The 14,852-nt window shown below is 44.9% G+C and overlaps 1 protein-coding gene across 19 annotated transcripts in view; it reads left to right on the plus strand.

Moving 5' to 3' along the window:
• LOC100382526 (uncharacterized) overlaps nt 1-14,852 on the plus strand; it is a 63,408-nt gene that overhangs the window by 26,960 nt on the left and 21,596 nt on the right. For 2 of the 19 annotated variants that reach the window (XM_020545150.3, XM_020545154.3), the window contains exon 7: nt 11,048-11,098. The exons of the other annotated variants lie outside the window; for them this stretch is intronic. In XM_020545150.3, coding sequence (XP_020400739.1) covers nt 11,048-11,098 — 51 coding nt within the window. The remainder of the gene's footprint in view (nt 1-11,047; nt 11,099-14,852) is intronic. 19 annotated transcript variants of the gene reach the window in all.

Genomic DNA, 14,852 nt, shown 5'->3' on the forward strand with positions numbered 1-14,852 from the left:
GTAGTTGGTCTTAGTAACGACGAGATAGTCACTCCCGGCACCCACCTTAAGGATTACTTACTAAACCACCATACCATCTTTGGAGGTGTCGTTGTCATACTTCTTCCCGGTCATCTTCAACGACCTCGCCTCTTGTACTAATTGTCAGAACTTCAGCAGAGAAGCAACACCCGGATCGCCGGTGAGTTCCCATTCTAGATACGCACACTCGAACACATAGACATCAGTTTGTGTTGTCCTATTGACTACTTTGGTTAGTCTCTAAGACTTTGTAACTATAAGGAAACTAATGAAGGCTCTAATCATCCTAATACACAAGTCTGTTTTAGACTGTCAATATACCAAACTAGCTACTGCCTAAATAAAAAAAGTCTAAATCTAGCACCAATTAAGAATTATTTCGTAACATTTTTCAAAAAAAAATGTTAGTTTCAAAACAGACTATTATTTGATTATGCATTGTGTTACGTATTGCATCTGCTTTTTGAAGTAGACCTTGAAGATGGATAACTTTTGTCAACGTTTCCTGTTAATTATATGACCAGTTAACGGAAAATTAAATAATTCACATATCGATTTCACATATTTCGAACCTGCAATTGTTTATTTAATCGGGCATTCTCTTCTTCTAGCTTAAGATATTTCAATTTAACACTTTCTTTTTCCTGCAAAATCATATCGTAAGTATTAGACTATTTAACATATTAGATCCACCTGTATAACAATTCAGATCTTATTTTATTTGTACACATGTAATAAATCAGATCTTGAATTTTTTTCTCGAAAAGCGCAGAAGAATTGCATGCCCTTATATTAAAAAGAGGAAAAATATCTAAAAAGACTAGATATAAGGACTTCCTTACAGAGGTCGAAGTTGATAGTTGGGTTGGACACCCTATATCTGATGAAGTTGGATTAGAGGTTTTTTTTCGGAAAAATATAGCCTACACCAGTAAACAGATGGGAAACAAGTGGTGCAACATTAGAGAATTACAACACAAAAAAGTAAGAGATTCCCAATTAACAACAAACGTGTGTTGTTTTAATTATTATTTATTTATTTACATTTAATTATATGCGAGTTTACTTATATTTGTATTTATTAAAATTATAGGACTTAATACAAACAAGAATGTTTGATGAGCCCACTCAGCTGCCGGCCACATCAGACTGCCAGGACAAGAGTTAGTTGTTTTTTTCTCGAAAGCGCAGGAGAACTGCGGGAATAAAAGGCTCGCGCCTCCTCGGGTCATGCGCACGACCCTTTTGTTTCTCGCGCGCGACCCCTCCACTGCCCACAGCACCGCGCCTCCCAACGGTCCGGTTGCCTACCACCCAACTCCGGCCGCCGTACACTCCATAAACGGCGCCGCCGCTGCTTCCCTCCGCCAGGTCGTCTCACCATCTGCCCCTTTCTCCCCTTCCCCGGAATCGTCAACCTCCGCCACCCAGGGACGATCGGCTGCCCGCCATCCCACTCCGGCCACCGTCCACACCATATCCGGCGCCGCCGCTGCTTCCCTCCGCCAGGTCGCCTCACCATCTGCCCCTTCCTCCCCTTCCTCGGAATCGTCATCCTCCGCCACCCAGGGACGGTCCAAGTTCCAGAGATGGAGTGAGAGTGCGGCGGGTTCCCCTGACGACGGTCTACAGCCACGTTCTTGGGCTGGCCGGCCTCTGTTCCGTGATATTCTGCTTCACCCGCGGGTTCCGCTTGTTCCAGCACAGACTGTTTCGTCTCCGAGGGAGCCCTCCCCACTTGAGACCGGGACGTTGAACCCTCATCACGAGCATCAACATCGCCGGTTTCGTGGGTTGGAGAGTGCGCCGGAGACAGCAATTGGTGGGTGGACCAGAGTTGAATCAAGGAAGGCGAAGAAGCGTCGCCTTAGTGCACTGCGGGCACGTCGCCCGGTGCCAAAAGACTTGAAAGGTCGCTGTTTCAATTGCTTCGCGGATGATCACCTCGCTGCTTTCTGCCACCTAGAGCCAAGGTGTTTTCGTTGCAAGACAGTTGGTCATCGCTCCTACTCCTGCCCCGGGCTTGTGAAGGGTGACAGGAAGGTTCCTATACATCGACGGCTGTTGAGAGGAACGGTTTGGAATAGATTTTCGACAGTTGAGCCAACGATCGCTGATCGTGTTCCGCAGCATCAGTTGCCTCGGGTCCCGGTCTGGAAGAGACTTCAACCTTGTGTGCCCCTTCCATGCAAGAAGAAGGTCTGTATCTGGCGTAGAATCTCCCCTCTAGGCATTGAGAAGGGTCCAGCACATCACAAGATGATAGCAGGGGGAGTGGATGCACATGTTTCTGATTCTCCACCCAGGGAGGTTGGAGCTGCGGCCAGGCCGGCTTCGCTGGCACCCTCCCGCCTCGCCCGCGACGCAGGCGCCATCGGAAGCGCAAGTCATCTTCTAGGGGTGGTTCGGATCCGGGTTTGGGGCAATCTGATCAACCCGGAAATGACGAGGCTCCTCCTGAAACTGGGACAGCGCATCATCAGCAACCTTGTGTGATTGGTTGGAACAGTTTGATGGAAAAAGCAGAGGAGCTTTGATGGGCAGATTTCGAAGGTTTCTTGATGACTGCCTTCTTAAGGAAATTCCACTGCATGGTCGCAAATTTACATGGTCAAATGAAAGGTCTTCTCCAACTCTTGTACGACTTGATAGGGTGTTCTGTTGCAATGATTGGGAAGATTTCTTTCCTAATTCGCTCCTGCAAAGTGCATCCTCGTGGGTGTCGGACCACTGTCCTCTTATTCTCAGCCTTAATGTCCAAACCCATAAGAAGAGGCGTTTTCACTTTGAAAGTTACTGGCCCAAATTGCCGGGTTTCCTTGAGGCTGTCAGCCAAAGCTGGAATGCACCGGTTTCCACTGCTTGCCCAGTTGAGGATATATTCTTAAAACTGCAGCGACTTAGCAAGGGGCTGCAAAAATGGAGCCATCACAAGGTTGGTAATGTAAAGCTGCAACTTGCTACTGCTAAGAAAATTCTGCACCGCCTTGAGATTGCCAGGGACAATAGAGTGCTCTCACCCGAGGAGGAATGGCTTAGAAAAAAATTGAAACTGCATTGCCTCGGATTGGCATCGTTAGAGCGCACTATTGCGAGGCTTCGCTCTCGCATTTTTATCTACAAGAGGGTGATGCAAATACTTCTTTCTTTCATCAGCAAGCCCGCTACCGCAAGAAAAAGAACTTTATTGCAAAATTTCAGGTTGAGGAACGTATTGTCACCTCACAGGAAGAAAAACAGCAAGCAGCCTTGGATTTTTATGATAACCTGCTAGGTACAGCTGAACATAGGGACTACACCCTGGACCTGCACAGCCTGGGCATTCAACAACATGATTTGGGGGATCTTGAGCTTGTTTTTTCTATGGAGGAGGTTTGGTCAGTTGTAAAAGATCTGCCTTTGGACAAGGCTCCTGGGCCAGATGGTTTCACATGTCGTTTTTATAAGGTTTGCTGGGATATCATCAAGGAGGATATGATGGGTGCTTTGCTTGCTGTGCAATGTGGGCATGTCTCCAAACTCAAACTCCTCAACACGACTTTTATCACCCTCCTGCCTAAGAAGGTGGATGCCCTGCTGGTCAAGGATTACAGGCCAATAAGCCTTGTTCACAACTTCTGCTAAGTTGGTAACCAAAGTGCTAGCAGCTCGGTTGGCACCCCACCTGCCAAGTATGGTCTCTATCAACCAAAGTGCCTTTATCAAAGGAAGGAGTATACAAGACAATTTCCTACTGGCGCAACAACTTACCAGATCCTTACACCACACAAAAGAGCCTCACATCCTGCTGAAGTTGGACATTTCCAAGGCCTTTGACTCAATATCCTGGCCATTCTTGCTTGACATGTTACAACACTTGGGTTTTGGTCGAATCTGGTGCAACCTTATTAGTCTGCTGCTTTGCACTTCCTCTACACAGATCCTTGTCAATGGCGAGCCTGGGGAATACATTCTACATCATAGGGGTCTTTGGCAAGGCGATCCTTTGTCCCCCATGCTATTTATCCTTGTCATGGAGGCTTTGAATGCTATGGTCAGTTATGCTTTCAAGGAACATATCCTGCAGCCGATTGCAAATCAACATGCCAAACATTGTATCTCCTATGCTGATGATGTTGTTTTGTTCATGCGGCCCTCTCATCAGGATATCTCAGCAATTATCAGCATTTTAGACATCTTTGGTCATGCTACTGGGCTAAAAACGAACTTCTCCAAAAGTTCTATTACACCAATTCAATGTGGAGCGAATGAACAGACCACCATTTCTGCCTTATCACCATGTGCTACAAAAATCTTTCCCTGCACTTACTTGGGGATTCCTCTATCAATCCGTAGGCTTGCAAACTCTGATCTCTTGCCGCTTGTTGATAAAGTTGCTGATAAACTTCCAGGATGGAAAGCCAATCTTCTCAGCCGGGCTGGTCGTCTTGTCATGGTTAAGACAGTGTTGTCTTCTGTCCCTATCTATCTTATGCTTGCATTAGAACTCCCTAAATGGGTTTTTAAAGCAATCGATATGAGGAGACGAGGCTTTCTTTGGAAGGGGCAAGGTGATGCAAATGGAGGTAACTGTCTCGTGTCCTGGGAAGCTGTACAGCGGCCTCTCAAGTATGGTGGTCTGGGTAATCTCAACCTGGAGATGTTTGGTTAGGCCTTACGTGCCAGGTGGCTTTGGTTACAGAAGATTGACGCGTCAAGGCCATGGGCTGGTCTCCCTATCCGAGTGCACCGTAATGCAAAGGCCCTCGTTGATGTGGCTATTACCTCAGTGGTACACAGTGGTGAATCTGTGATGTTCTGGTCTGATCGTTGGCTCCTTGGTAAAACTGTGGCTGAACACTGTCCAACCCTTATCCAGGTGATTTCTAGAAGGGCTTTAAACCGAAGAACATTAGCCGAGGGGCTCACAAATCGTCAATGGGTGTCAGATATTCGGGGAGGATTGTCTGTAACGGTCCTAGTGGAGTATCTGCAGCTATGGAACGTGGTTGATGGGGTAGTTCTGCAACCTGACATCGCAGACCAACACATCTGGCGCCTCTCTGCTAATGGTACTTATTGTAGCAAATCGGCCTATGATGCTCTCTTTGTTGGCTCTATCCATTTTGGCCCTTGGCGACGTGTCTTAACTCCTTGGCGACGTGTCTGTAACGGTCCTAGTGGAGTATCTGCAGCTATGGAACTTGGTTGATGGGGTAGTTCTGCAACCTGACATCGCAGACCAACACATCTGGCACATCTCTGCTAATGGTACTTATTGTAGCAAATCGGCCTATGATGCTCTCTTTGTTGGCTCTATCCATTTTGGCCCTTGGCGACGTGTCTTATTGTAGAAAAGGTCTTAACTCCTTGATCATTTTGGTCGCTTGGGAGATTTGGAAGCACCGTAATGCTTGTGTTTTTGAGGGGGTTGTGCCCTGCACCTAGCGAGTTCAGAGTGCTGTGATTGAGGAGGGCAGTTTGGTGTTTGGCTGGTGCATCAGCTCTGCAGGACCTCCTGCTGCGCCAGCTTCCTAGGGGACCCTAGCAGTTTTTCTCCTGGTGGTCGTTTTTTGGTCGGGTTGTTGCTATGTGTGTGTGGTGCGTAGTGTTAATGTCAGGGGGGTCTCGGCCTAGGGGCCTTTGTATTTAGGGGTTGACAAGTCTTGTCTCTCCTATGTTCTTTTTTCTTCTTAATATAATGACACGCAGCTCTCCTGCGTTTGTTCAAAAAAAAGTAGAAGGAAAAAGAGGGTCCAAAATAGACCTAGTACAAAAAAAACTCCCCTTTTTCCTGGGTCTATTTTGGACTGGGTCTCTTTTGGACTGAGTTTAAAACAACTAACCAGTACAAAAGAGGTAGTTGTTTTAAACTCAGTCCAAAATAGACCCAGTCCAAAATAGACCCAGGAAAAAGGGGAGTTTTTTGGACTGGGTTTAAAATAACTACCCAGTACAAAAGAGGTAGTTGTTTTAAACATAGTCCAAAATAGACCCAGGAAAAAGGAGAGTTTTTTTGTACTGGGTCTATTTTGGACCCTCTTTTTCCTTCTACTTAATATAATGATGCGCAGTTCTCCTGCGCTTTCGAGAAAAAAACAACTACCTCTTGTCCTGGCAGTCTGAGGTGCCCGGCAGCTGAGTATGGCTCTTCAAACATTCTTGTTTGTATCAACTCTTTTATTTTTAATAAATACAAATATTAGTAAACTCACATATGATTAAATGCAAATAAATAAATAATAATTAAAAGAACACACATTTGTTGTTAATTGGGAATCTCTTACTTTTTTGTGTTGTAATTCTCTCATGGTGCAACACTTGTTTCCCATCTGTTTACTGGTGTAGGCTATATTTGTCCGAAGAAAAACTTTAATTCAACTTCATCAGATATAGGGTGTCCAACCCAACTATCAACTTGACTTTTGTAAGGAAGTCCTTGTATCTGCTCTTCTTTAGATCTTTTTTTCCTCTTCTAATATAATAGCATGCAATTCTCCTGCGCTTTTCGAGAAAAAAAATTCAAGATCTAATCTGTTACATGTGTACAAGTAAAACAAGATCTGAATTGTTATACAGATGGATTTAATCTGTTACATAGTCTAATACTTACGATATGGTTTTACAAGAAAATAAAAGTGTCAAATTGAAATATCTTTAACTAGAATAAGAGAATGCCCGATTAAATAAACAACTGTAATTTTGAAATATGTGAAATCGATATGTGAGTTATTTAATTTTCCGTTGACTGGTCATATAATTATCAGGAAACGCTGACAAAAGTTATCCATCTTCAAGATATACTTCAAAAGGCAGATGCAATACGTAGCACAATACATAATCAAATAATGGTTTGTTTTCAAACTAACATTTTTTTCTTGTGAAAGATGTTAGGAAATAATCCTTAATTGGTGTTAGATTTAGATATTTCTTATTTAGGCAGTAGCTAGGTTGGTGTATTGGCAGTCCTATACAGACTTGTGTATTAGGCTGATTAGAGCATTGATTAGTTTTCTTATATGCAAAGTAGTCAATAGAACAACACAAACTGGTGTCTATGTGTTCAAGTGTGCGTATCTGGGATGAGAACTCACGGGCAACCCGAGGGTTGCTTCTCTGCTGAAGTTCTGACAACTAGTATCAGAGGCGAGGTCGTTGAAGATGACCTGGAAGAAGTATGACAACGACACCTCCAAAGATGGTGTTGTGGTCTAATAAGTAATACTTAAGATAGGTGCCGGGAGTGGCTATCCCGTCGTTACTAAGACCAACTACTCGGATTGGGCACTCCTGATGAAGGTGAAGTTGATGGCGAGCGTGCTTTAGAACGTCGTGGAGCACGGTGGCACCGATTCACACCATTTTGAATTCTTTTTTCCTACCTTCTTAATGAAAAGATGCGCATGTCTCTTGCGCGTTCGAGAAAAAAAAGATAATGACGCTTGACGCTCTTTGCAGCGCGGTGCCACCGGAGATGGTCGCCGACAAGTAAACGACAAAAGAGGCGGGCCAAGTGTGACTGTATGAAGTTCGCCGCCGTGAAGTTATTGCGAAAGTTCGACCTAGCGGCCTTGTCTATTAATACAATTCCCAACCCAACTTAGGGTTAGGGTTTCCCACATAAACTACTAATATCGATCAGCCCAATCTTGGAATTCATCTCATGGAACTTGTTTTTGCCAAGCGACCTTGTCAAAATGTCGCTCAACTGTTCTTCGCTCCTAATGAAATCCACCTTGATCAAACCTTTCTCAACACACTCCTGGCCCAAGTGATACTTCACCTTGATGTGGAACACGTCTGAAACACGTCTGAAACTGCGCAGTTTCAGACGTGTTCCACATCAAGGTGAAGTATCACTTGGGCCAGGAGTGCGTTGAGAAAGGTTTGATCAAGGTGGATTTCATTAGGAGCGAAGAACAGTTGAGCGACATTTTGACAAGGTCGCTTGGCAAAAACAAGTTCCATGAGATGAATTCCAAGATTGGGCTGATCGATATTGGTAGTTTATGTGGGAAACCCTAACCCTAAGTTGGGTTGGGAATTGTATTAATAGACTCGGTAGTTGGGCTGAGCCCATTACAAAAGGGGCGAGAGTGTAATTACACATGAAACACCCAAAACCGTAACGAGTATTCTAACACCCCCTGCAATCGCAACTCTATCCTGTACAGATGTTGAGACTGAACCGAAAGTCTAGGAATACGCTCGATGGCAGCCCCTTGGTGAAGATGTCGGTGAACCCCAGCGTTGTGGGGACGCTGAGGACCCGAACGTCACTTGCAGCGACACTCTCCCGGATGAAGTGCAGGTGATTCTGAATTGAACTAAAGGAATATGTAGATTTTTAGGAATCTATTCTGTTGTTGTACGTTTGGTTGAGATTATAGAATTTTGGCAGCGAATCTGGTTCAGAAAGCTGAATCAAACACACCCTTAGACTTACCTTATCTAGGCAGTAGTTAGTTTGGTAGATTGGTGGATCTGTGTTCGAGTGTGCGTACTTGGGCTAAGAACTCACTGGCTTGTTTCTCCGACAAAGTTCTGACAAAAGTAATTACCATTTTTAATTTTAAATTGTGATTTTATTTTATATGCAGGAACTAACGAAAAGCATATGTGTCTTTTGCCGTGTGCGACCATTGCTACAAACAGAACACAAATAGGCCAGAATCACATTTCCTGAAACAAGGGGATGCATTGGCCGATGTGTTTTTTTGGCACATTCAGGTTAATCATATATTTTTATTATAATTTATGATTAGGCTTGTAATAAGAGATTTAAATAATAAATAAAGTGTTGGATTGATTTTTAATCTTTTTCTTATGTAGAGTCAGAATTTTTCTTTCACATGTGATAGAGTCTTTGACCATACAACTTCACAGGAAACATTAGCTTCACACATGCTCACCTTTGGATATTAGTACAATTGTGTCGCTTCATATACTAGCCACAGTTGTGTTGTACGAACCCTCCAAAGTCAAGGGTTAGAACCATGGCTCCTGACAATACTTTTTTTCTCGAACACGCAAGAGAGCTGCACATCTTTATATATTAGAGAAAGAAATAGAGTCATACACATGGAGCCTAGGCCCACGACAAAAGCCAAAAAAAGAAAAGAGAAGAGAAGAAAAAAGAATAAAAAAGAAAAGGAAAAGACCCACAGGTAGGATTACATTATAGCAGAAGGACTCGACCCGATCCTTCTCATGAAGTTGGAGTTAGATAGACCTAGCTCACTCGGATGCTTAGCACCAGCCTTGATTGAGCACACTAGCTCATAAAGGAATTGCTGCTACACTTTCCGAATGGAGGGACGATCCTTATCAAAGAACAACTTGATTTCTCTATAACCGAAGACACCAAGCACCCAAAATGGTAGCACTGTTGAACCCCTTTCTCTCTTATCTTTCCTTACGCTATTTTGTTGGTCCTCCACCACTCAAAGGAAACATCATCGACCCTTAAATAGAGATGACCCACCCCAAAAGGAGCAAAAAGATGGTACCAGAACTGTTAGGTGAAGACACAGTAAGTGAGAATGTGCTGCACCGTTTCACTCTCTTGATCATAAAAATGGCAACTACCCGAGTGCTCAAGACCCCTCTTCTCCAGGTTATCAATAGTCCAACACATGTTTCTCTAGCCAACGAAAGGCTGGGTAAATGATTTCTACAAAGTAGAACAGTAAAGGACGCCTTGACTGAAAATGGCCGGGTAGATGATATCTCAACAACCATATCAACTCAATTTCTATCTGAGTACTTCATGGTCTGGGATCTGATTCAAGGCTTCCAACTTCACCCAGGAGTTTCAGATCAACACCACTGGACCCCTTCTGCCTCAGGGGAATACTCCTCTAAATCTGCTTATCATCGTTTCTTTGAGGAGATGCTCACCTTTGAACCGGCAGCAAGGGTCTGGAAAAGTTGGGCATCTCCGAGATGTAAATTTTTCATTTGGCTGGCTTTTTTAAATCGCTGCTGGACAGCGGATCGATTGGCTCGTCGAGGTTTGGACCATCCCACAAAATGCCTTCTTTGTGATCAGGAAGATGAAATCATGCAACACATTCTGTTACAATGTGTTTTTGCTAGCGAAGTTTGCTTTCATACCCTGTCTCTTATTGGGCTGTAGCACCTCACTCCAGGAACTGCGGAATATAGTTTTCAAGACTGGTGGCATAAGTCAGGAAAGACAGTTCAAAAGGCACAAAAGAAAGGATTCAATTCAGTTGTAATCCTAGTGGCCTGGTGGTTGTAGAAACACAGAAACTCTTGTGTCTTTGATGGGGCTACTCCGGACATCTCTAAGATTACTCAAGACATTAGGGACGATGCCAAGATGTGGTGTCTAGCAGGGGCTGCAGGGCTGAAAGGTTTGTGGTTGTGGCCTTAACTCAGGGAGAGTTCAGGTCTGGTCGTCTTTTATATAGTCATTTGTGTAACAACCCCTTAGCATACTTTGTAACCACCTTTATTTGGTGGTCATTGTCCAAGTCTATTTTGGACCTTTTTATTCTCCTTAATATAATTGTTAGAAAGTGTATGGCTGTCGCCTGGCAGATATGCCGGCCGGCTGTCCCTTTCGTCAGACTCTGGAACTGGTAACTGTGGAGCAGTAGCCACAGGAGGATCGTATCCACAAACCACCCAAAGAATGTGGTAAGTCATGTTATACCAGAATTCTGCCAAAGGCAACCAACACTTCCACATACTAGGAGAATCATGCACAGCACACTATAGATACATCTCCAGACATTGCCTAATCGCGATTAGGCGGGCGATTATCTGCGCTTAATTGAACATTGGTTGTTAGGTATCCTTGTGTGCTTTGCTTAGCTAGTAAGTTTACTTATTAGTATCCACTTTGGATCAACACTAATAACCAAGTTGCAAGGGTATAAACATTCATTGCACTGCTTTTTACAGACCCTTAGATCCTGAAAAAGTATAGGAATATATAGTGCACTCTATTTCTTAGTGGTCAATTCATATTTGGTATAAAATCTGTATAATTTTTTTATTTCTTTGTTTTTGGAAATAGGTTGTGGCTCATAGAGAAGGTATAAAGGCGCAGTTCAAGGCCGCACAACAGGTAGTGTTATTTGTCTTGCATATTATCCACCATTAAAATTTTAACGTTTCAAAAGTTATTTTTATAATGTTTCTTAGTTTCAAGACTTTGTTGTTGTTGAAGATTGAAAACCCCTAACCCGAACCAGGGTTGGGAGATGCATTAATAATAGAGGTAGTTGGGCCTGGGCCCATTACATAGTTAGCACCCACATAATGTACCCAACACAAACCATAACACTAATTAGTACACAGTACCTCTAACACAGTCGAAATTCTAGCCATGACAAATGTTGACACTGGACCGAAACTCCTCAAACACCGTCATAGGGAGGTCCTTGGTGAAGACGTCGGCAAACTAAGAAATAGTCAGGACATGAAGAACTCGCATATCCCCAACGGCACACGATCGTGGACAAAGTGGAGGTCGATCTCGACATGCTTCGCACGCTCCGATGGAGAGGTACATGGCGCTGACGTTGTCGCAGTAGACAAGAGTGCTCCGCGTCAGCGGACTGTGGAGCTTCTGAAGTAGCCAGAGGTGGACCGACGCGAGGCCAGTCGGCGTCGGTGTGACGATGAGATCGGTGGTCGCAGAGCGTCGAAGGAGGCCGAAGTCGATGGTGCCCCGGAGAGGTACATGGCACTGACGTTGTCACAGTAGACAAGAGTGCTCCGCAGTAGACAAGAGTGCTCCGTGTTAGCGGATTGTGGAGCTCCTAAAGTAGCTGACAAAGCCACGCCGCCTCAGCTACGCCGTTAGCCACAATGCGGTACTCGGCCTCGGCACTGGAGCAGGGAATGACCAGCTGCTGCTTTGAGGACCATGAGAAAATGTTGTCGCCAAGGAACATGGCGTAGCTTGAGGTGGATCGGTGCATGTCAGGACAGTCGACCCAGTCGGCTTCGGTGTAGACGAGGTCGGTGGTTGCAGAGCATCGAAGGGGTCCGAAGTCGATGGTGCCCTAGAGATACCGCATGATCCGCTTCATGTCGGTGAGATGTGGCTCCCGCGGGGTGTACATATGGAGGCACACCTACTGGACGACGTAGGCGATGTCGGGACGGGAGAAGACGAGGTATTGCAGGGCCCCGACAAAACTCCGGTAGCCGGTGGGATCGGCCACCGGGGGGCCGTTGTCGGAGGAGAACTTGCCTTGAGTGTCCATCGGAGTAGTACATGGCTTACATTCGGCCATGCCAATGCACTTGACGTTGTCGACGATGTACTGGTGCTGGTGGAGAAATAGGCCATGTGGCCGTCGCTCCACGGTGATCCATAGGAAGTGGTGCGGCTCACCCAGGTCTTTTATCGCGAACTTCTAATGGAGGGAGGAGATGATGCGTCGCTAGAGTTCGGGGGAGGAGGGCGTGAAGTCGATGTCGTCGACGTAGAGGAGGTACGTCGTGTCCAGGTCACTACGGGTGAAGAGATGAGCAGTAGTGTTCAGGGCCTCTGCCAATAGTGGGCGGAATGGACGTCTGAAAAAGGAGGCAAAGGATCATGACAGTAGTGGTGCGAATAATGTGTTTGGCCCGATCGTTCTGAGGGAAGTGTACACGCACGAGAGTCACAACTGAACGCCATGGGAGAGAGAAGGCACTAGTGGTGGAGTTGTCGAACTCTTGGTCGTTGTCGCATCGGATGGCACGAACCGGACGACGGAACTGGGTGGAGACCCAGGTGAAGAAGTGTGTCGGACTTGAGCCGCGGAGGAAAAGTTCAAAGAATGAGAGAAATCATCGAGGATGACATGAAAGTACCGGTAACCGAAAATGCTTGGACAGGGGATGTCCAAAGATCACAGTGGATGAGGTCGAAGGGGTGAGTAGCTCGGGACATGGAGGAAGAGAAGGGCAAGCGAGTATGACGCCCAAGCTGACAACATGGCAAAGCGAGGTGGCGTCGTCGCAAGGGAAAGGAATGGACGGCGTGGTCGAGAGTCGAGAGAGGACGTCGTGGTCTGGGTGGCCAAGGCGGCGGTGCCAAGTCGAGGCAGGGGCAAGTGGAGGCAAGGGCGTAGGGTTGGACAACATGGGCGGAGGAAGGTGGGGTGGGGAAGCGAACGTGGTATAGGGGCAGGAGTTGTCGCAACGAGCAACCACAGCACGAGTGGTAAGATGTAGTATGGTGAGCCTTAGGGATCGAACTCCATAGAGCAGCAGTTGTGTGAAGCGACAGACTGAGAGAAGGTGTTGGATGATGTTGGGGGCAACAAGGATGTTGTTGACGTACAAAGAACCAGGAAGGACCATGTCACCTACTGAGGTGATAGGCAGAGTTGACCCATTACTGACAATAATAGAGGCAGGAAAGGTGGGGCTATGGGGATGGGGTAAAGTGACGACTCTGGGTCGGGAATGGTGTGGAATGAGGCGCCGGAGTCGGCAACCCAGTCGATGGGAGGAGGGGCCACCGTGCTCCACGACGTTCTAAAGCACGCTCGCCATCAACTTCACCTTCATCAGGAGTGCCCAATCCGAGTAGTTGGTCTTAGTAACGACGGGATAGCCACTCCCGGCACCCACGTTAAGGATTACTTACTAGACCACCATACCATGTTTGGAGGTGTCGTTGTCAGACTTCTTCCCGGTCATCTTCAACGACCTCGCCTCTGGTACTAATTGTCAGAACTTCAGAAGAGAAGCAACCTCAGGGTCGCCGGTGAGTTCCCATCCTAGATACGCACACTCGAACACATAAACACCAGTTTGTGTTGTCCTATTGACTACTTTGGTTAGTCTCTAAGACTTTGTATATATATTGGTAAATATAAGGAAACTAATCAAGTCTCTAATCATCCTAATACACAAGTCTGTATAGGACTGTTAATATACCAAACTAGCTACTGCCTAAATAAGAAAAGTCTAAATCTAGCATCAATTAAGAATTATTTCGTAACATTTTTCAAAAGAAAAAATGTTAGTTTCAAAACAAACCATTATTTGATTATGCATTGTGCTACGTATTGCATCTGCTTTTTGAAGTATATCTTGAAGATGAATAACTTTTGTCAACGTTTCCTATTAATTATATGAGCAGTCAACGGAAAATTAAATAACTCACATATCGATTTCACATATTTCGAACCTGCAATTGTTTATTTAATCGGGCATTCTCTTCTTTTAGCTTAAGATATTTCAATTTGACACTTTCATTTTCCTGTAAAACCATATCGTAAGTATTAGACTATGTAACATATTAGATCCACCTGTATAACAATTCATATCTTGTTTTATTTGTACACATGTAATAGATCAGATCTTTAATTTTTTTCTCGAAAAGCGCAGGAGAATTGATGCCATTATATTAAAAAGAGGAAAAAATATCTAAAAAGACTAGATATAATGACCTCCTTACAGAGGTCGAAGTTGATAGTTGGGTTGGACACCCTATATCTGATGAAGTTGGATTAGAGGTTTTTATTCGGACAAATATAGCCTACACCAGTAAACAGATGGGAAACAAGTGGTGCAACATGAGAGAATTACAACACAAAAAAGTAAAAGATTCCCAATTAACAACAAACGTGTGTTGTTTTAATTATTATTTATTTATTTTCATTTAATCATATGCGAGTTTACTTATATTTGTATTTATTAAAATTATAAGACTTGATACAAACAAGAATGTTTGATGAGCCTCACTCAGCTGCCGGGCACCTCAGACTGCCAGGACAAGAGTTAGTTGTTTTTTTTTCTCGAAAGCGCAGGAGAACTGCGGGAATAAAAGGCTCGCGCCTCCTCGGGTCACGCGCGCGACCCTTTTGTTTCTC

The sequence above is a fragment of the Zea mays genome, chromosome 10, assembly GCF_902167145.1.
Source record: "Zea mays cultivar B73 chromosome 10, Zm-B73-REFERENCE-NAM-5.0, whole genome shotgun sequence".
Taxonomy (NCBI): Eukaryota; Viridiplantae; Streptophyta; class Magnoliopsida; order Poales; family Poaceae; genus Zea; species Zea mays.